The sequence below is a fragment of the Centroberyx gerrardi genome, chromosome 22, assembly GCF_048128805.1.
Source record: "Centroberyx gerrardi isolate f3 chromosome 22, fCenGer3.hap1.cur.20231027, whole genome shotgun sequence".
Lineage (NCBI taxonomy): Eukaryota > Metazoa > Chordata > Actinopteri > Beryciformes > Berycidae > Centroberyx > Centroberyx gerrardi.
The window spans coordinates 13121760-13144031 of NC_136018.1; the positions used below are offsets into that span (position 1 = coordinate 13121760).

A 22272-nucleotide genomic window follows, 5' to 3' on the forward strand; every position below is an offset into this window, starting at 1 on the left:
GGCGATGTATCGGGACGATAGGACAGTACCAATTCCTGGCCGGGCACACGTTTTGTTCTATTATTCTATTTTTAGAATAATACGAAAAATAATTTAGAATTCAGAAAAATAGGCATCCCGAAACTGTCCTCCACCTGTTTTGGTGTTGTCCTCATGTTAGAATATTATGGCGAGACGTTCCCACATTTTTTATTGATAATGTTTAAAAGGGTTTCAATGTAGGCTACTGTCGGGTTCACAGATTTTGACAAAAAAAAAAGATAGTAAACTATTCTGTGTGATGAATTTAACATCCACGAACAAGATAACTGTGAAAACTGCAGCAACTTTACAAAGTCTTTATACAGTGCATTGCATATAGTTTATTTGTGGCATGTAGCCTATTCTTTCTTTTCCTTCTCTGTCTTGGTGTTCAGTTCTGATGCTGATTTTTTGTCCATGCTGGATATGTAGCCTATAGGCTATTATTTGTGCTGTAAACTGTAGCTGTAACTGTTAAACAATCTGAATCACGATAAGAGATAGGTTAGTATTCAAGAAGCCCAGGCATAGAGCTTCTCTGAGCTGCTGGACATCAAGGACTGTGAGACATCCTAACAATTTTGACCGTTTAATTGAAAAAACTGAGAACAAATTTAATCAATGGCTTCACAAGAGATCTGTCTTTAAAAGAAAGGACTTTTGGGTGGATTTTACAACACTAAATAAAAACTGGACTGAGATGGTTAATGAAATATCAAACCTCAATTTGGAACCTTATACCCAAATACCTGTTCTCCTTGACTGATGGCCTTATAAGTTTTGTTATTATGCATTCATAGCGTTGACGAAATTCCACTCAAATTTTCTGCCTTCCATAAACACAACTTCATTAATTTGTAAACACAGCATTTCATTGCACAAATACTTAATTTGGAACATCAGGAACACACTAATTATGCACTAAGTAATCTTTATTCTTACATAAATGAATTAAAATAGTGTTCTACGCTCTTGAATGAGATCAGTTTCTTTTAATCACTGGTAAGTCCTTGGAAAATTTGAAATGTAATGCTTATGGATGCTAATCCTTGAAGAGTAGAGGCACTTTTTAAAGGCCATTATTATCCTCAGCTTGATGAGCCATAACCAATCGAGCATGCTGACACTCCAGAGGGGAAATCTGCTTTTCTGCTCCCGAATAACAATAAAGCAATTCCAGCTCTTTTTCACAGGATCTTAATGAAGTACCTTATGTCACTTCCTATCAGAACAATTAAGTATGTAGGTAGAAGACACGGTTAGTGCCCCATAAATACCTAATTATAAATAAGGTGAAGCAGTGTCATTTACATTTTTTCACAAATTCTATCCTACAAGCCATTACTTGCAGAGGTAATGGCTTGGTATAATTTTGTCATGAGCACATTAAAACAGTAGCTATTATATTTATTTATTCAGGCACTGTCTACTTTTGTGGGAAATTGTGATGTTTGGGTTTAATGCATAGACTATAGAAAATAAGGTATAATGAACAGGGTAAGGAAGAAGATAGAAGACATTTTTCTTAATTAAATTAATTGTATTAATGGCTGAATTTCACATTCAGAAATGGTAATTCATCAACCAAAAAAAACATGTTTTTCTTGATCAATGAGCTCAAAGTGCATAAACACTCTCAAAAAGTAATAATAAAATAGCTGTCAGTCTAGTCAGTCTGTCAATTGTCAGATGCATGTATCCCTCCCCTAGTGTTATTTTTCTTTGTATATTTATTGTCTAATAAAAAATATTGATTAAAGTTAAATCCTCTAGATGTCGCTCTTCACTCTGGCTAGATATCGGATACCCGGCGTCAGACTCTAATGCCAGAGAGGCCGAGAGCATATTTTTTAATTTACCAGCTCCTACATTTTAATTGTGTTCAAACAAATCCGGACTTTATTGATATTAAGAGAGTGTGATTGCTTCTGCTTCACCTGATTATTTTCTGCAACCACGTGACAACAGTCCTGGAAGTTTCCCTGCCGTAAAACTTGAAACGCTGTCGTAAGTGAAAAGTGTTGTGACAGGAGCTAGCAGCAGCGACTTGGTCAGCTAGCGAGGTTAGCTATATGCCTGTCTCCTTGGTCATATTTCAGCAATGAAGAGGATGTATCGTTTCGAGGTTTTACATTGAAAACCTACCGTAAAAATAAAATCCACTCTCCAGCTTTGAAAATACTACGAACTGGCTGTGATAGGACGCAACGAAGCAAGCGCTGGTGTTCAATCTGTGGGGACACCATTTTATGATTGTTAATGTATCCGAGCCCCAAGGATACTCTGATCTCGCTAGCTTAGTTAGCTAGCTAAACGATATAGTCTGTATCGTGGATGGGTTCACAATAGAATATACTCCTGGAAGAAAAGGCGACCAGTCCATAGCGAACAACATGGATACCGCCGAGGAAGGTAAATAAAGAGCTCACTTGCTGTAGCTTCCCAGTAACGAACGTTAGCTCCAAAATTGCATCACTGAGGGAGAAGCCTGCTGCTGTGCTGGCCTGCTAGTTGTTAGCTAACTAGCTAACTACCGTATTGTGAAGTTAATTCAGTTAGCAGAGAGCACACTGCTAAAACATTTTTATTAGAATTGGGCGATATGTGCGTATGTTATGAAGCAGCATTGAATGGGGAGCATAGAAACTACCAGAAATACATTATGATGATGTCACCAATCTCTCATGCCATAGCTATGGATAAGCTTAGTTTCTTGCATAACGTACATTTTTGAGGATCTTGCTTCTCTTGCTACCAATTTAATGTGTTCACAAGTTATTCATCCTAAACGTGCCTCTCTAATAACGCTACCTCCCCTTCCCTTCCCTTCCTGTCTGTTTCTTTCTCTGTCTGGTCAACTGTCCCTTGCGTGGCTTGGACACTGGGCATCTTCCTCACTTACATACTGTATGTGCAGCGGATATTTGTCGTGTGTGCCGCTCCGAGGGGACCCCAGACAAACCCCTCTACCACCCATGTGTCTGCACTGGCAGTATTAAATTCATCCACCAGGAATGGTAAGTGTGTTTGGCTGCCCCCTCCCCTGGAAAGCAGTCATTAATGACACCCTGCCCTGCCCCCCTTTCACCCCACAATCACTGCATTACACACTGCCAACTTTTCCATTGTGTTCAGTGAGATTTGCTTAGTGAAGATAATAGGAAGTGATCTGGTCTGTTGCGTGAGATTACTCATGTCATTCAGATTGAAAGGGCAAAGTGAGCCTACACTGGTGCCATAATTATAACAGTAGAAATTGTAAATACTAAAGATTACTGAAAGTCAATACAAATGGCAGGAACGCTTCTTGTACTCATCTATAACTCTCAAAATCTAATGTTACAGATTCTCGATTCTTCTCGAAAAATGTATTATATTTTTTATAATCATCTCTGCCCCAGGGTGGTTGCTATGTAATTTGATCACTTGGCTTGTCGCATAGGTTGGGGACTTATTGATACTGCATGTAGTAGTGGCTTGACAGCAAACAGAAGAAAGATGGAAGGATGCAAAACAGGTTCCTCCCCTTCTGTGTCCCTTACATCCTGGTTATATAGTATCCCAGGTAACTGCCCTGAGGTGGGGTGTTGGTGTGCTGAAAACAATGCCAGCCCCAGTGTTTTTGTTTGGGGGTATTGTGCTCTGTTCCCCTCTTGTCCTGTATGCGACTGTCACCGGTTACAAGAGGGTCAGGTGGATGGAAAGCCCCAGGCAGAAGCAAAGGCCAGGCCTGGATTGTTCTGTGGCAATTGTTGAACTTCAGTCTGTATCCATATTAGTTCATCGTCATCCCGCGAAGTTTAGAATGACAGTTTGTGGCCAGTACCTATTGTGTCTGAATAGTGGAGTTGTGCTGAGTCTATGGCTACAGTTACACTTGGCCTGAAAATAGCTGTTATGTGTCTCCTGTGGCTGCAGTTATTCAAATCGGTGTCAGCATTACTTAGCAATAGCTATGTGAGCAAAATCCTATTTACTTTATAGGATTACTATTTATTTGCCTATTTATTTTTGTATTATCTATCTATCTATCTATCTATCTATCTAATCTTATCTTTATCCACACCAGTCACTCAACGTGTCCTGGTGTGATCAGATGATCAGGGTTCCCATTGGTCGGTTCCCATTGGTCAAGGAATTTAGAGAGGTGTAGCCTATGCCAGCTTTACAAATTGTATGAGCTGAAAAACATTAACAAACCAGGAAGGAATATAATGTTTCTGTCATGGAAGCGCTCATGGAATTTTACATCAGGGTCACGGTGGGAACCCTGGATGATAAAAGTTGCATTGAACCGACAAACGTAACCGTGGTTTTTAGGTCTAATCACGCAGTTCTTTACTGCCCAGTTGGTGTGTGTTGGAATCAGCCAGGAGTAATCGCTGCCTTACATAACCCAGTTGTTAATCCCGCAGTCTAGCCTATGTCACAACATCCCGACATGGTGTCATTATGGGCAACCTACAAGCAGAGAGTAGCTCAGAAATTGCTGATAGGCCCTTTCCAGCCGCTAATCAGATAGTGAGCTGACCGCCCCCGCATCCTGACGTTGTTTTACTATGGCTGAAATAAGATATGCGCTCACAGCCGGTGTCTGTTGAGGTCCTGGAGAGGTCATCAGAGCTAAGACTGTGTCCTCATCACCCCATGTCCTGGTGCGGTCATAGTGTCGGTATCTGAGAAAAAGGTTATGTCGGGTCAACACTGCAGACCTTTGTCTCAGAACCTGACTGCGTCACAGACTGTGATTTAAATCCGCAACACAGGAGTTCCTTCTAGTTACGTAGTGGAACCTTGTTTATCCAAACCCCTCGTCAATAGAGCCCGTTCGGGAGAGTGAAATGTCCAGAGCAATGAAATCTACTGAAATTCCAGACCAAAGCAGAAATTTTGACTTTTGAAATGTGGATGCACACACACATTATTCTGTTTTTATTGATTTGTTTGTTTAGTTTATATTAGTTTTTGCTCATTGCTATTCAGTAAATCTTGTTATGGAGTTGGAAGTATGAGATTGGGATAAACCAAGTTCTACTGTAGGTCTGAATGACTCTTCAGTTTTTCTATCTGTTTCCTTAAATACACACATGCAAAATCACTAACCTCATGGGTATGATATGAGTAATTTCTCTATGTGAAACGTCTGTTCATCATGGCTACTGTGCATTTGGTCCAAACATGGAGGAAAATAGTCTCTCGAACTCAGCACTCTGTAGAAAAATGCCCAGCCAGCACATGTATGAAGTTTTTGGAGTGTGCTCTACTTTTCACCCTCTTAATGTTGCTTTCACAGCTTGGTCCAGTGGCTGAAGCATAGCAGGAAGGAGTATTGTGAATTATGCAAGCACAGATTTGCTTTCACACCAAGTAAGTACTTGTGGCTTTCATGGATCAACCACTTTAATATATTAAACAGCGTCAGCTTTCCTAAAAATGCAAAGCTCAGTGAGTTGTCTTATATATGGGGCCATATGGACTCGATAGCCTTTTTTTTGTCCGTCCTTTCTTCGTATGACCATTTGTTGAAACTCACTTTTTTTTTTCCTTTGGCCTATTTTTAAAATCTTAATTGGTGTCAGATCAGCCACAGTTATAAAGAAGTTAAATTTAAGAGGCTAGGCAGTGCTGTTGGCTTGCAGTGCTGACAGTGAATCAGATTATTACTAGGATTAAACCAGAAGTGTTTGGGTCATTAATCCCCTAAAATATGTTACTTATTAATAGTTACTTATTTCAAGAGCAATATTTTAGGCTACCTGTATGTCCCCTAGAGCACTAATTTGTTATCCTACTTTGTTACATTGCTTTTGCTATTTGCTCTTGCCTTCAAAAATCAGGATAACTGAACTGCCTTCTCTGTGAATGATTAGTGCAACCAAGTAGCATTAATGTTTATTGCTCTTGTCATCATTTTTCACAATAAATTCAAAGTAGTGGAAATACTTCTACCTGGAGAAAGTCAACTTTTCTGCACTTTCTCATCCAAGCTTGCTCAGTATGAGAGTGCGATGGCTAATACTGTAATACTGTAATACTGCCTCCTGTCCAATCAAATTACTCGACTGGAACAAACTGTTGTATAAGGTTGTATAATTCAACTTCAATCTGACATTTAGAGGGGGTGTTAGCAAAAGTAACAACTTTTTTTTTTTTTTGAATTGGCACTGAAATTGAAATGGTCATTATTTCCACTATTCATCACTCGGAAAAGTAATAATATTATTGCAGTACATTCCTGAATAATTTATTACCACACAACACTCTAAACAAGAAGTCATCATAGAGAAAAGATCACTGAATGTCTCCCTGCTCCCCTCCAGTCTACTCCCCAGACATGCCCTCCCGTCTGCCCATCCAGGACATTTGTGCCGGCCTGCTGACCAGTGTGGGCACGGCCATCCGCTACTGGTTCCATTACACACTGGTGGCCTTCGCATGGCTCGGGGTGGTTCCTCTCACTGCGTGTGAGTAGTATACACACACACAGATGGGCACACACACACACACACAGATAAATTGAATGTGTATCCGCACACTTGTGATGTAGTAACATCACTCTGAATAGGCATGAGCTATAAATACATTTGCTTATTTTATGTTGGTATTAGATGCTAAGAATAAATGGAACAAGTTTCAAGTGTCAAGCACAGGACTTTTAATTCTATCTTTGTGATTACAAACTAGAGCTAGGCTTTTTCACAATGTTTCAGCATCTCAAGACCAGTACCACCTCCCAAATACTGGATTACACCTTTTGTAGAACCCCTGTCTCAGCGGTTGCAAGTTTTAAAAATCTTAAACGTCTCAGTTAGTCTGTGTTTCGTCTTCATGAATGGAGGGAATGGTAAAAGCGATAAGGGATCATAGCTTTCCATCGTTCTGTCCCAGTAGGGTGAAAGGAAGTGGCTCACACACTCGCACACACTTAACACAACTTTGATGCACAGTTCCACATTTTGGAGGTAGTAACACGTTTTTGTCATGACATAAGCTGTACATATTAGCTCATGTTCATGGTATAACCGGATCAAGAGAATTAAGGATGTAGTACCATTACATAACGGGCAATGTTGTGTGTGTGTTGTGTGTGTTATGTAAATCCCCATCAGTACTTAATGTTACAAAAAAAGTAAGCAACACCTATTAAGTGCTCACAAATTAAATCATTTGTTAAGATACAACAAATTGCTCATATTTCACTTTCATGTATACAGCTCTCCTCTGTAAGTTGTTGTTGTTTACAGCTCACAACTTGGTGGAGGATTCAGAGGATTCAACCAGAGTTACTGGTGATTACATTTTTCATGTCAGTGTACACAATGACACCAAGTTATTTATCTTGTCTTTCTCTCTCAGGTCGCATCTACAAGTGTCTGTTTACTGGCTCTGTGAGCTCACTTTTGACACTGCCATTGGACATGCTCTCTACGTGAGTGATGATGATGTCTTTACAGCGTTCTCCAGCACTTTACACACTAGCATGGAAAAAATAGCATTCCAAATGTAATGACAATCAATGACATTTATTTTCTGTAATTGCTTGCACACAGGCTGTGAAAATTGGATTTAGAAAATTTTAAACTGATTCACTTTTAATGCATTTTCACTAGCTTTGCTTTATGCTCTGTATACTTAAGATCTGAGTTTTTGCATTTTCACATTGATTCATATGATTTTGTATGAGCAAGAGATTACACATAGTTGCTAAAAATGTCCCTAAGGAAAAGGCAACTCGGCCACTCTCCTCAAACCTGTGTGTCCGTATGTGTGTATGCAAATGTTCATATGGTTTTGTGTTCATATGGTTTTGTGTGTGTTGCTGCAGAGAGAACCTGCTGGCGGATTGTCTGCAGGGCTGCTTCGTTGTCACCTGCACCCTGTGTGCATTTATCAGCCTGGTGTGGCTCAGAGAACAGATTGTCCACGGTGGCGCCCCCCAGTGGCTAGAGCAGCACCAGCCACCACCGCCCAACGCAGCCGGACAACCCAATGAGGTAGAGTGCTCTGCAATATGGATGCATATAATAAATGATGGTAATGAATTATTCAGGAGAGCGTGCACACACGGAACTTAAGGATCAGCAGGAAAATATGGAAAGTTTTACCTTGCCCTTCAAAACATCTGACTTGAGGAGTTTTTCTAGTTCCAAGGAAGAGAGGAGATGAAAAGGAAGAGTTGGGTTCAGATGGAAAGACAGACAGAAGGATAGAGTGAAAGAGAGTACAAGTGAGTTGTTCCTCAACAGTGCCTCATAAGTATGAGTACTTGAGCTTCCTGAGTCAGTCAATTCTCTGATAGCCAAAGCCATATTCATGATCATAATGTATCATGAATGCACACACACACACACACGCAGTTTTATCTGTTTCTGTAATACAATGTGCGTCATTTGGAAACATAACCATATCCTAACATAACATAACCATATCCTGCCCTGATGTACATACTTACTCATTCAGTCACACACTCACTTGTGCTTTCCCACACACACACAAAATCCCCCTCTCTGTAATTTCCTATGACACCCACTCGTCCTGTCCCCTGACCTCCAGGCTCAAGGCGCAGGTCAGGGAGCAGCTGACGAGCCCCCTGCGGCCCAGCCGGCCCCCGCTGATCCCCCGGCCCAGAACGAGGCAGAGCCCGAGCCGCCGGATGTCCCTCCGGACCAGGGAGACGACCCCGAGCTGGAGGAAGAGGAGGGGGCAGCCGCTGAAGATGCAGACGCCAACAATGGAGCACAAGGTTGGAGTTTGTGGGAGGAAGTGGTGTTCAGTTTAGTCTAGATGTAGGTTACCACAATACCAGTGTTCCTGTTGAAGTTTGTCCTAGATGTGGGGGTAGGGGGTAATTTTGGTAGGTGCGGAAGTCAAAGGTGCTATATATAGAATTTTAACATCAGTAAATCTGATACAAAACCGGATTTATGAGAAATGTGGTCTTAACTTTGAGAAACACTAGCACAAACAATACCATTGGGGTGAAACAGAGGCTACTAATCATATCGACCATGGTCTCATTTGTTAATAGTAATTACACCAAGGTATCACAGTTAATTTGACAATGATATATTGATGTTTAAAAATGCTACTCATAGCACTTTTAAAGAATGGCTCTAATTTATGTCATGGTAAATGGACAATTTTTGCAGCAGGCTGACTAACAAGGCCTGGTGATGAATTGTGATTATATTTACATTTTTTCTAGCTGTGGGGGGGGCACTGCAGCTAAATGACTGTAAACACCTCACAATAGCCTGTTTTGCACTACAGGGCTTAACAGGCCTAGCCATGGATATTTTATGTAATTCAAATTTCTCCAGAACAATATACAAGAATTGTATAACAATAAGATCTTTTTTTTTTTTTGCTTCATCTTGTTACCAAAAGATGACTCATCAAAAGTCAGCTAAAATAAATTGTGTTCTGCCTCACAAACATTTGACCTGACAAACCACAGCTCTGGTGTGAGAATTTGTTAATGCTGTTGTTGGCAGGATGAATGAAGGACAATGTTATCCTGGCTCATTTCGTAGTGTGCTGCAGTGCAGTGGTCATATCTGAGAAGCAAGAAGATTTAAACGATATTAATTTTGAAAATGATATCGGATCAAACTCACCCTTTGTAAATGTCCTTGTGATATATCTTTCAGTAGAAGCCTTTTGTTGCTAATGTAGTGATTTTTCAGATTACTGTGAGCTCTGACAGCACAGGACATCAGCCAGGAGAATTAATGTTGCAGATGTAGTGATCTTTTAGGGTATTTAAAGTTGATATCTGTGTCTGTAGATGATATGAATTGGAACGCTCTGGAGTGGGACAGAGCGGCCGAGGAGCTCACCTGGGAAAGGGTGAGTCTGCATGACATCACTGATCTCCAAACACCCCCCTCCCTAATACACAACTCTATAGGTGTATTATTGTCCCTGTTATACATCTATTCATGTGAAAAAAACATCATGTTATTTTTGTCTTTGCCAACCAGATGCTTGGCCTGGATGGTTCGCTGGTTTTCTTGGTAAGTTTTTACATCCATAATTATCTTATTGACAAAGATCATTTTTTATTGCAGTAAACAATTGTTGATTGATTGTTTTTTAATGCCAAGAAACGTTTGTAAAGAAGTATGTGTGACATTTGAAAGCTTGCCAGTTGATGTGTCCCTGTATCTTTGTCTTCTAGGAGCACGTGTTTTGGGTAGTGTCTCTCAACACTCTCTTCATCCTGGTCTTTGGTGAGTAAACTGAACATCCTGAAGAAGGATGCATACTGTCGTAAGCATTAGGGTATACAAATATAAGGTGTAGTGTTAGCTAACCCGGATCGTTAACGAATGTCATACTAATAACACACAATTCTAACTCTATATAATCATATACAATAATACCAATGCTGCAGGTTGATTGCATTTCTTCTTTTTTTGAGTTTATATAGCACAATGGAAAAACATTTCTATTTTTTCCCCCATTCAGCATTCTGTCCCTACCATATTGGACATTTCTCTGTCGTGGGTCTTGGCTTTGAGGAATATGTAAGAAACTGCTTTTATCCTATCAGTCTTACCTCAGTGTTATTATGGAATATTATGTCTTTTAATTATGCTTTCATTTATTGACTCACTAACTCTTTCTCCTTTCCTTTAGGTTCAAGCCTCCCACTTCGAGGGCCTGATCACAACCATCGTGGGCTACATACTGCTGGCCATGACGCTCATCCTCTGTCATGTATCCTTCCACCTGCCACCATTAATCCCCTTTATACTGCTGACATGTAGAGCTAAATCAGAATCAGATATTATTTGGTACAGGCTGTTTAGCAACTCTCCATGTCTGCAGTCTCGCAAGAATAAAGAGAGAGAGACGGTGCATGTGAAATTTGTTCTGGGAGGTATGTCTGTATTTGTGTGTGTGTAGATGTAGGCGTGTGTGTGTCGTTGATCCTTAACGGCTGTGTCTTAGGGACTGGCTGCTCTGGTCAGGTTCCAGCGCTCCCGACGCCTCCTGGGAGTCTGCTACATCGTTGTCAAGGTAACGCCTCTTGCTGCATTTCTGCTTTGTGTTATTCGTGTAAGCATCGTCCTTGGTGGAAAATACACACTGACAACTCGGAGGCTTTCCTGAGATTTCCAAAGTCCCTACAAGCCTCTACATTTAAAGTGATTATGCACCCAGTCAAACATAGAAGCAGAGGGATTTAAAAAATACAATAAAATATGATGACCAAAAAGCAATTAAGATAACAAGCTAAGACACAGCTGCATTGGATAACAGAATCTAACTGACAGCAGAAACAACGTAGGTGAAAACAGAACAGCAGTGGGAGGGTGGGTGAGCTGCAGTAACAAGAGCTTTTACATCCAACTGAGCTATATTTCATTATAGTGCTAACAGGTGCGAGCCAGAAAACATGGCCACATGTGTTTAACATTGCCCTGCAGTATGTCATTGTGTCCACAATGTTCATCTGTCATTCACTGTCAGTGGGACAGCCCCAGGGCTTGTCCTTTAATGGCATCAAGGAGGCTAGCCAAAAGAGACGTTCCCTTTGGGGGAAAAAAAGTGTCACATTCTTACCACGTCATTAAGAGGCTACTTGAATTTTAACCCTTCATGTCTGGATTTTAAGCCTTTAGTTCATTTATATGTGTGAATAAACTGTTACTGAGGCAGAGCTCTACTTCCATTACAGGTCTCTCTGCTGGTTGTCGTGGAGATTGGCGTTTTCCCACTCATCTGTGGCTGGTGGCTTGACATCTGCTCTTTAGTAAGACTCTCTTGCTCTTTCTTGCAACTCTTCTTCCAACTCCTCACACTTTACTTCATTTTCTTTATTAATTTTGACTAAAGCCTGGTTTGTCAAGGTTTGGCTCAGGAACCAAATTTTGTCATTGAGATTAGTAGTATGGTGACATGAGGGTAGAAAATGGAATTTCTCATCCTTGGCTGAAATAGTTCAACTCGTGGTCTAAAAGATAAATGCTTTATTATTCTCGCACTAGAGCTGGTGATCAAAATACGATTCCTGTACCATGCCTTGGTATCAATATCAGTTTACCCATCAAAAGGTATTGAAAAGTAGCAAAAGCTTCAAAATGTTATATTCTTACAATGGTGTATCAGGTTTTCTACCAGCCTTAAGGCATTTGCACTCAGAAAATCAGTTCAGTTTGGTCTGACTTTAATTAGATAAGCAGATGGCATACACAGAGCACACTTCACTCTAATTTACTCTCTAGCCAACTGTGCGTTCATTCATCAAAGATGAGTAGTTAAAAAGTATCATGCTAGAACCAGCGCTGAATTTGAAGCATCGGAACTGATATCTTTATCGTAAAGTGGTTTGGCATTGAAAACCATCTGGAACATTGACAATGTACAGTGGATTTAAACCATCTTCCCTCCTGCAGGAGATGTTTGACGCCTCGCTGAAGGACAGAGAGCTGAGTTTTAAATCAGCACCCGGTACCACCATGTTCCTGCACTGGCTTGTGGGAATGGTCTATGTCTTCTACTTTGCCTCCTTCATCCTCCTCCTGCGAGAGGTAAGATCAGGACTACAACCAGTAGAGCTGGGTTTCCCATGCAATGATTTCGGGGAACCAAGCCTAGGTTAGTTAAATTATTTGCACATTGATAAAACAGATAAGGAAAGTGATTTAAAAAAAAAACAAACAGCAAAAAAATCAAGAGTGATAAGATGATAAATACACTATATAGTTCTAATACCGTTATGAGTGGTGATTATTAATGTTAAACAGTTAGTTGTGGTTAGTTCTGATTGGCTGAGTCACGTTCAAAGTCGTTATAATAATATCCCATAAACTTGCACCACTGCATAACAGTTAATTTGAATATTAATGAGCATATGAATGAACTTTGTTTAGTGACTGCACACTATAAGAACAATATTGCTTGGCAGAAGAATAACATTTAATTATTATTTCATCATTATTGTTATTGTCCTACAGCGCCTCTTGGCTGTTCTATAATCACTGTAAACCTCTTGTGGCTTATTGCTTAAATTAATTATGTGGTCACAGGTGTTTATTTAATGAACTTTTTATGGCGGCATTGAACCTGGCTCAGCCAATCAGAACTAAGGATTGCAACTCTCCATTTTATATAATGATAAAAGCAGTTCCTCCGCTGAATGATTCATGTACGGTTACATCCCCTCTCTTCCTGTTTGCCCATCAGGTGCTGAGGCCCGGAGTGCTGTGGTTTCTGCGAAACCTCAACGACCCCGATTTTAACCCGGTGCAGGAGATGATCCACCTGCCCATCTACAGACACCTGCGGCGGTTCATCCTGTCTGTGGTGGTGTTCGGCTCTATCGTGCTGCTCATGCTGTGGCTGCCCATCAGGCTGATTAAACTGCTGCTGCCCACCTTCCTCCCATACAACGTCATGCTCTACAGGTAACCAGCAGACCTAAAAAAGCTAAAGAAGGTTGAACTGTGTGAAAGCCCTTGACTCTTATTCTACCTCCTTTATATGATGATAATCTTCACTTTCTCCCCAGCCCAAACAGCCTTAAGATGTTGCTATGTTGCAATGTTAAACTCTAGAGGAAATCTTGACCACATGTCATGCAGTTCTGATCTACAATGGCTTCCTCTTCAAGTATAAAAAAACAAACTCAGTCTAGCTTTAGCTCTCTCTTTCTCTATATCTCTCATTCTGTATCTGTCTTCATCACTCTCACTTTCTCTATCTCCATCTCCTTCAATCTGTCTTTCTGTCTCTATTTCTGTCACTTCAATCTCGATCTCTCTCTCTCTCTCCCCTCTCTCTGTGCTGCTGAAGTCGATGAAATACATCTGTCTCTCTAAGCTTGTCTTTCTCCCTCCCTTTTTCCCAGTCAGCAAGCCCTCTCTCAAAACTGTCTCTCCCTTCTCAGATAAAATGAAATTAAACTCTAATGATCCCATTGGAGAAAATAGGCCACTGCAGCCACAAATAGTAACACAGTGAAGAAAAATAGAATATAAATAACAAGATTGCAAAAGAGGGTTCACATCTAAACATACGCAACTGACAATTTCAACACTATAACATGTGGAGTAGAAATGTATGAAATGAAAATATGAAAAGGTATGAATTACAGCATTAAGAGGGTGTGCAAAATGGCAGCAACACAGTGAGACAAAGAAACAAACATGAAAATATGTACAAGAATACAAAATATTAAAAATGTAAAAAGCTATGTTCTCTCTCTCTCTCTCTCTACCTCTCTCTCTATACCTCTCTCTATACCGCTCTCTATACTGCTCTCTGAACCCGTGTACCTCTCTCTCCGCCTTAGTGATGCCCCGGTCAGTGAGCTGTCTCTGGAGCTGTTATTACTTCAGGTGGTGCTGCCGGCTCTGTTGGAGCAGGGTCACACCCGCCAGTGGCTCAAAGGCCTGGTCAGGGCCTGGACTGTCAGCGCTGGATATTTACTGTAAGCCAGTGTACTGTTTGTATACACTTTTCACGTTCTAAGTACAAATAGTCAAGCCCTTTGCTTCAAGTTTCAATTTCTGAGTGACCTCCTCTCCTGATAAGTTTGTTTCTTTCTTTGCTTTCACCACACACCCAGAATGATCATCTGTATCTGTTAGGGTTGTCAAAAGTATCGATACTTCGATAAGTATCGATACCGACGAAGGGGGGTAACACGTCAAACTTGGCAAAGCACCTTAAGGACCGACACGCCAGTCTATATAAAGAATTTCGAGAGGTTAGCGAAAGCTCCCGTTTCAACATCACTGAAGCATTAAACATTTATCATAAACATTAACGTACCCTGCGCATCATCCGTTTTAGTTTAGCTAGCAAACCAAACGTTAGCTACAGAGCTAGCTAACGTTATCAAGTTGGTTTGCCAGATGCCCGGTTTTCAACTGGACTGTCCGGTTTTCAGATGCATTGTCCGGGCCCGGTCAGAAGGCTCGACCGGACATTGAAATGTCCGATTAAAATCATTCTGTCAATAATAATCCACTAACTCTAGCCCTGCTGATTTTTCCCTATCATTGGTGGGTATCTGTAGCTTCAACAAGCTAAAAGTGTTCTGATAGGCTGATGACTAGAGCAGGGGTAATCTGCTGTGTAAGTGCAAAGTTTTGAATGAGTTTTATCGGGCCTACGTTATGGAGAAGCGTGCGTCTCTCTGTCTGTCCGTCCATCTGTCTCGTTTGCACCGGGATTTCCCCCTGCGTTGTCGGATATTAAGGGACTAGTTTGGGTCTCTGTGGCTGTGTTTTTTGCTTAGTTGCTTTACAGTCTATGCTGCAGAGGCCAGGAGGCAATATGATGTTTCACATGCTTGTGCAGTAGCCTATAAGCTCACTCCCCTCAATAAAAAAGAGCAAATCATGACGGCGATCGACACCTGTCAATCAAAAATGTGTTGTTTGATCTCAGACAACTTTAAAATATTGTTTTCATGTTAAAATTATATTTTAACATGAAAACAATATTTTTTTTAAAAAAAGATTGAAAATTCATTTTTTTTCCCCCGTGGTATCGAAAATGGTATCGCATATCGATATTTTCCTGGGTATTGTATCGAAGTTAGAAATTCTAGTATCGTGACAACCCTAGTATCTGTACTCCCTCCTCTCTGCCTCCACAGAGACCTCCACTCCTACCTTCTGGGAGAGCAGGAGGACAATGACGCCAACCAGCCTGTCAACAACAACAATAACAACAACCCTCCTCCGGGTCACCATAACAACAACAACAACCCCGCCCCGGCTGTAGGGGAGGGGCTGCATGCAGCCCACCAGGCCATCCTCCAGCAAGGGGGGCCAGTGGGCTTCCAGCCCTACCATCGACCCCTCCGCTTCCCCTTCAGGGTGAGTCCGTCCCACGGCCTTGGATACATATTACTGCTGTTTCTTGAGCAGAATCTACTAATATAAAAGTCTTCATTTATATATACCTTCCACACTTTTTTATTTGCAAAAGATAGGAAGTTTTGGTTACAATTCACAACCCTTTCTGACACAGATTATCACTGTTATTTGAACTTTTGCAGTGTGCTTTGAAATCATTATTAGCAAGGTAGCTGTAGCTTGCAAAACTACACATGCGCCGGGGGACTGTATAGTATCTGTACCTGTTTTACATTACATAATATATTTTCAATGAATTTCATGAGCCCTAGGGTTATGAAACTTGCTCAACACAGAACCATTTAAATTTACATTAAGTAAGACAATGACAAGCCATAACTATAGTCATGCGACTGCAAGTTAAAGTTGTACATTTTACCCAGGCTGCTGTGCTTAGGGAACACCCTTCTAATTTATGGTTACCCTACCACCCAGGGGGGCATGGTTGCAGGCAGCAGGGTTACAGAGAGTAAATATACTCAGCAGGTGATAATACTCAGTACTAGGTTAAGATTTGTCTTTATTCTGTATTATCATTCACGATTGATTATATAACAGCACTTAAAGGCTATTTTTTCATAAAATCTCTTCTTGGGAAAGCATTCTAGGACCACCCGGTATTTGTGGTTTCCATCACAGACAAATTTAGAAATGTGCCAACGCCCAAGCTACCACTTACATCTTGGGACGTACAATTCAACTTGGTCTCCCAGCACTCTCTCTAAGATAATAAGATAATAGCCCAACACAATCAAACAGGAGTTTAGACAAGGATACATGGAAAAATACAAAGAACACAGATTTATACAATGCGACAGAGAATGGAGAATCAGAGTCGTTAACAAGCTGAAGGCTTCACTACCATAACTCCTAATAACAACCATCCCCTTTAGTTCTTAAACCCATTGCTCCTGCCCCCTGGAAACTGTTGACCTCTTCTGGTTCCTCTGTGATTAACTATAATGGCGACATCTCTGTCCTCCTGTCTCCAGATTGTGCTGCTGATAGCATTCATGTGCATCACTCTGCTGGTGGCCAGCCTGGTGTGCCTGACCCTACCAGGTGAGATGTGGACACACACAGCACAACCAACAGCCCATTTTGCCTCTTTGTAGACCCACACCCAAACCATAATTGAAGGGTCCATAATTGAAGGTTGTATGTGTGTGTTGGGAGTTAAAGGGATTCTATTTTAAGCATTAGCTCAAATAGAAATGGACATTACTCTTCCTCAACCAGATCCAAGTATTTTAAAAAGTTGATGAGCACTCATGTTAACAGTGTGTAATTATGAAGACATAATCAAATGTCTGGAGTTACAAAGTGTTTTTCTTCTTATGTGTGTTGCAGTGTTCACCGGGCGCTGGCTGATGTCCTTCTGGACAGGAAACTCCAAGATCCACGAGCTGTACACGGCAGCGTGCGGCCTGTACGTCTGCTGGCTGTCTATCCGCGGAGTCACCGTGCTGCTGGCCTGGATGCCCCAGGGTCGCACCGTCATCATGCTCAAAGTCCAGGAGTGGACGCTCATGGTAGGCATCAGGGCAGGAAATTGACTGTTTTTTGTTTACCAGCCTCAATTGTTGGTAAATACCAAAGTTGGGCGGCGGGCTAGCATAGTGATTAGGAGCACCATCCTTAATTACCAGCATCTGTCTGGTGTTAATATCCCACCCAGATAGTTTCTGTTCAGGTAGTCAGATCTTCCAATGCTGCACCAGCTCTCTTCCATGGAGGAAACAATTCAGTAACATTGAGGAGGGAATAAATTAAAGCGACCATTGTTGATGTGGTAGATTTGGAGATGTAGTTTTCAATATACATGGAACACAATTAGGAGTTTTGCAACAAAAGATGTTCTATAATCTCAATGTGTTTGTGTGTGTGTGTTTTTATGTGTGTAGATCCTGAAGACCCTGGTAGTAGCTCTGCTGGTAGCTGGAGTCATCCCACTGCTTCTCGGCCTGCTGTTTGAACTGGTTATCGTGGCTCCGCTCAGGGTGCCCCTGGACCAGACACCCCTCTTCTACCCCTGGCAGGTATGTATATACATATATCAGCGTTGTGTAGGTTTTTTTTATTGTCAAGGTCCCTTTACACTGCTTCCCTGTTTGTGTGCTCCCTTGCATAGTCATGTTTCCTAGTGGGATCTAGGGAAGTATGTGAAGGTGTTGTGAATCATGTAGGAGCTCTTACATTCCCGTTCACCCATTTATCTCTCCTTTGTCTGTAGGACTGGGCCCTTGGAGTGCTCCATGCCAAAATCATTGCTGCCATCACTCTCATGGGCCCTCAGTGGTGGCTGAAGACTGTCATTGAGCAGGTGGGTTTTGAATGCACGTTACGTAACATTTTCACTTTGGTAGGCATTGAGCCTTATGATGCTGTGTAATTCTCCCTTTGTCTACCAACTATTGCACGATGTTAATAGGAATGTTCTGTTAATAGGCGACAAGAATCTAATGAAGAATATCTTGACTATAGACAGTGCAAAGGTTTTTGACTATAGTATATATTGTATATAGTATATATAGGGCAGCAGTGTAGCCCAGTGGTTGTCCTTTAATCAGAGAACCCAGTTTCAAGCCTCCAATAATGAGTCCCTATCAGCTCCATGGCTACTGTTGTGTAGCTGACACTGACCTCTGACCTGCTATGGAGGGGGGCAAAACAAAAGAGAGTATTAAAGTATCATATTGTAATTAGCTTTATAATAAGTCAAAATTTCCTCCTCAGGTTTACGCAAACGGCATCCGCAACATTGACCTCCAGTTTATCATCCGTAAACTGGCAGCCCCCGTCATCTCAGTCCTGCTGCTGTCCTTGTGTGTGCCGTATGTCATCGCTGCAGGGGTCGTGCCTGCCGTAGGTGAGTGTCTGAGCACCCGCACATCTGCATCTATCAGTGGCTTTCTTTGTTTGATTTATTTGACGTTTTCTCTGTTAGTTACTTTAACCAAACAACCCTTTGAGATTGAGGACCTCAGGCCAACCCAGCGGCACCACATTTAGTTGCAGACAAAAACCAATAAAAATGTGTTTCATAGTAATTAATACATTATCTCAAAAAATGAAAGGAAGTTGAGAGGGAGAGGAAAAAAACATTGACACCATCCTTAATCAATCCAAACTATCTTAAAGCATTGACAGTTTACATTAAAGTAATCTTCTGCATCTTTAAACTGCTTTGTACCTCGTGTGCATGCGTTTGCTGTCTGACTTGAGTTGAAATGGCGTTATCACTTTACGGAGGTGTCCCCAGGAGATCTTTCTTCTGATCTCAGAGTACCGACTCCAGTGACTACAGCGTCAGCTAACGGGCCCTCTAATGAAACAGTATTTAACTGAATGAAACTCATTCCTCCCACAGGAGTGACCCCCGAGATGGAGATTCTGATGCAGAGGAGAATCTACCCATTCCTCTTGATGGTGGTCTCTCTTATCGGCATCCTGTCCTTCCAGATCCGACAGTTTAAACGCCTTTACGAACACATCAAGAATGACAAGTAAGCATCGTTTAGCGGAGAAGCACTCTAGGAAGCAAGATGTATTTTACAACCTATGGTAAAGAGTTTATACCGGAGTTTCTGTGATTTAAGTTGGGCTATTTGATGTGAGCAACGTTTAGGAAGGGCATTGAAAACCTGGTTTCGTCCAGTCAAAACTGTTTTGTAGGTCAAACGCATCTGGTGCAACTTTCATTGCATTGTTTGTTGCCCAGAATTGTGGAATTTGTATTCACGTTTCATAAGCTTTTAATGAAAGACCACATAATGATGTTCTTGAAAATGGAAAAAAGGGTCATCAGAAGAGCACTTGAAAGTCTGAAAGGCCTTGAATTTCATCTAGGAATTGATTTTGACATTTTATTATCCAAAGGGATGCTATTTCAGTATTTTACTACAGGAACATGAAATGCAAACAGATGGATAAATCACAGTAGATCTCATTATCAAATCATAGTACTCTGGTTATTTAAAAGAATCACAGTATTATCATGTTGTGATATTATCTCATCTGCTTTTGTGACTCCCACCATTCGTCCCACAGAATACCTACTTATAAATCCAAATCTAAGCACTAAAATCAATTGCTGTCTTTCTCCTTTCTCACTTGCAGATACCTGGTTGGTCAGAGGCTCGTCAATTATGAACGCAAAGCCGGGAGAGCAAGCTCAGTCCCGCCCTCCAACCCTGTTGCAGAATAGAGTTTTGTGTGAGAAGTCACCACATTTTGCACCTGTTGCCCCACGTCTACACCCCACTGCACCCCACCCCACCCTCTTCCTACCCTACCCACCCTCTCCCTACCCCACCCCACCCTCTCCTTTTCTGAATTTCAAATCAGTCCTTGGACCACAATCCTTTTGAATCTCCTGTCGATCTTGGTGGATTTGATGGATGTCATTCAATTTGTTGAATGCCCTTTCAGGCCCAATTAAAGGCTGGATGGGAAAATGTAGGGAGAATTATGAGATAACTTAAGAAATCCCCTCAGATAGGAGTAGGTGGGAGGGTGAGGGTTAATGGTTTGATTTGAAACTCGGCGTCTGTATTGTTGTTCATGCCTTGCTTTGTAAAGTGCTGCCTGAGAATTGTACATGTGTAAATACTTTGAACGCAGACTTTGTTGTCTTAAAAAAAAAGACAGATATGGATTAATGCAATGACCATTGTACATCTTAAAAAGTGTATGTATATTAATTTATTAAATCAAACTGACAATTTATCTTTGTTGCATTTGCTTTGTGTGTATGTGTTGAGACAAAACACTTGCAATAGGAGTTTAAAGGTCGCATTGGGTGCGGTTTAGGAAAACACCATGCAAGGATCAGGAGTGGCCTAGAGCAAAACCATCTACCTTGGACATAAAAGTCTCCATGAATCATTACATATGTTAGGGTTAATGTAAAACTCAGTCTTTTATTCAGACATAAGTGTTATAAAGTGCTCAGGTCCAAAAAGGGAATTCAAAAACCTTTTCTAACACATTTACACATAAAAGAAAAGTTTTGGCATTAATCTCAGCATGACTCATGGAGATGTGTGCAGGTTGCTCTACTCCTGGTCCTTGCAAATGCAAGGTATGAAAACCTGATCAATACATGACGGGGGGTGGTGTGATTGCCTCATCCTTTGGGACAAGTGGAGAGTTCAGCACAACTCCAAATTTCTCTGCTAGGATCCCAGGAATCTCCTCATCTTTTAGTTCCTCTGAGGTGGTTTTTAATACACTCCCTCTTCCCTCTGTGGGAAATGTGGTGGTGATCAGTTTGCGACCAATATAGGTGAGCCTTCCAGCTGGTTTCATGATGGTGCATAAGGACTTGCAGAAGAAGATGGAGCTGGGAGAGCTCTGGTGATACTGGCACATCTCGACAAAGTCCTCCAGAAGCCGAGGTTCAAGCGTGAACTTGTAGATCTCTGTCCACTCGACATCTCCCACTCCCCCTTCCTCCCCTTGCCACTCCAGAAAGCACATACCCTTGTCATCTCTGATGCGATACACGCGGTGGCCCTGCTCCTGGAGCCCGCTGGTCTCCAGTGACAGGGGGGAACTGAAACCTGACCCGCCAAACCCGACGTCGCACAGCCAGCGCCGGCCCTCCAGGGTCACCATTGAGATCAAATGGTCGAAAGGTGGCCCGTATCGGCCGGTGATCGAATTCCTCACCTGTCCCGAGAGCAGCGTGACCTCGAAGCCTATTTCGGACAGCAGCCAGGAGAAGAGGCCGTTATTCTCAAAGCAGAAACCACCGCGGCGCTGGTTTACGATCTTGTCGTACAGAAGTGGAGGGTCCAGTCGCACCCGTCCCCCGCTGTGCACCGTGAGGTTTTCAAACGGCACCGACAGCAGATGACAGGCGTGCACCGACCGCAGCACATCTAGGGTCGGCTCGGCTGGCGCCACATACCCAATGCGCAGCAAATACTTCTCAGTGTCCATCTCGACAGAACTCATTTTCATAGATTACGCGTCACTTTGTTTAACTTTTCACTGCAGCTGACAGTTGAGTTTCCCTGTATACTTCCGCGTGCCTTCCAAAAATAAACTAGGCCACTAAAGAGTGCACTTTAGACTTTCTACCATGCAGTTCCTGTGTGCCGTCCACATTCATTTGCTTTCTTTCTTTCTCCCTTCCTTTCTTCCTTCCTGTTGCTGGATGACTTAAGTGTTTTTCTTGTGGGCGCTGGCTGGCTCAAATTTCCCGTGAATTCAAACGGTAAAGTGGATGTTGTAAACTAAATCTCAGATGTACACCATGAAGTTTCTCTCTCCCCTCCCCCTCCCTCCTTCCTCCCCAATCCAACAGCCTCCTCCTTTTGCTCAAGAGACCTCAGCCAGTGACGTCACGTGGACACTCCCTTTTCCA

The 22272-nt window shown here is 41.8% G+C and overlaps 2 protein-coding genes across 2 annotated transcripts; one reads left to right on the forward strand and one right to left on the reverse strand.

Moving 5' to 3' along the window:
* The first annotated feature begins 2058 nt into the window (after positions 1-2058).
* LOC139917831 (E3 ubiquitin-protein ligase MARCHF6-like) lies at positions 2059-20627 on the forward strand. Its single transcript, XM_071907031.2, has 25 exons — positions 2059-2433; positions 2939-3038; positions 5315-5388; positions 6342-6485; positions 7378-7450; positions 7847-8015; positions 8575-8764; positions 9809-9870; positions 10005-10037; positions 10202-10253; positions 10492-10550; positions 10663-10743; positions 10978-11046; positions 11708-11782; positions 12426-12560; positions 13216-13436; positions 14324-14461; positions 15638-15860; positions 16892-16961; positions 17250-17431; positions 17804-17938; positions 18133-18222; positions 18636-18768; positions 19270-19405; positions 20019-20627. The coding sequence occupies exons 1-25, from the start codon at positions 2415-2417 to the stop codon at positions 20104-20106; spliced, it is 2751 nt and encodes a 916-aa protein (XP_071763132.1). The 5' UTR covers positions 2059-2414; the 3' UTR covers positions 20107-20627.
* On the reverse strand, positions 20581-22166 carry LOC139917852 (arylamine N-acetyltransferase 2-like). The gene has a single exon (XM_071907054.2). The coding sequence runs from the start codon at positions 21864-21866 to the stop codon at positions 20997-20999; it is 870 nt and encodes a 289-aa protein (XP_071763155.1). The 5' UTR covers positions 21867-22166; the 3' UTR covers positions 20581-20996.
* Positions 22167-22272: the final 106 nt, after the last annotated feature.

Bases quoted from the DNA above. Each gene is read 5' to 3' on its own strand.
- LOC139917831 (XM_071907031.2), top strand. The intron at 6,486-7,377 runs GTGAGTAGTATA...TTTCTCTCTCAG, and splicing joins GGTGGTTCCTCTCACTGCGT to GTCGCATCTACAAGTGTCTG. The intron at 13,437-14,323 runs GTAACCAGCAGA...TCTCCGCCTTAG, and splicing joins TACAACGTCATGCTCTACAG to TGATGCCCCGGTCAGTGAGC.
- LOC139917852 (XM_071907054.2), bottom strand. From the start codon at position 21,866: ATGAAAATGAGTTCTGTCGAGATGGACACTGAGAAGTATTTGCTGCGC.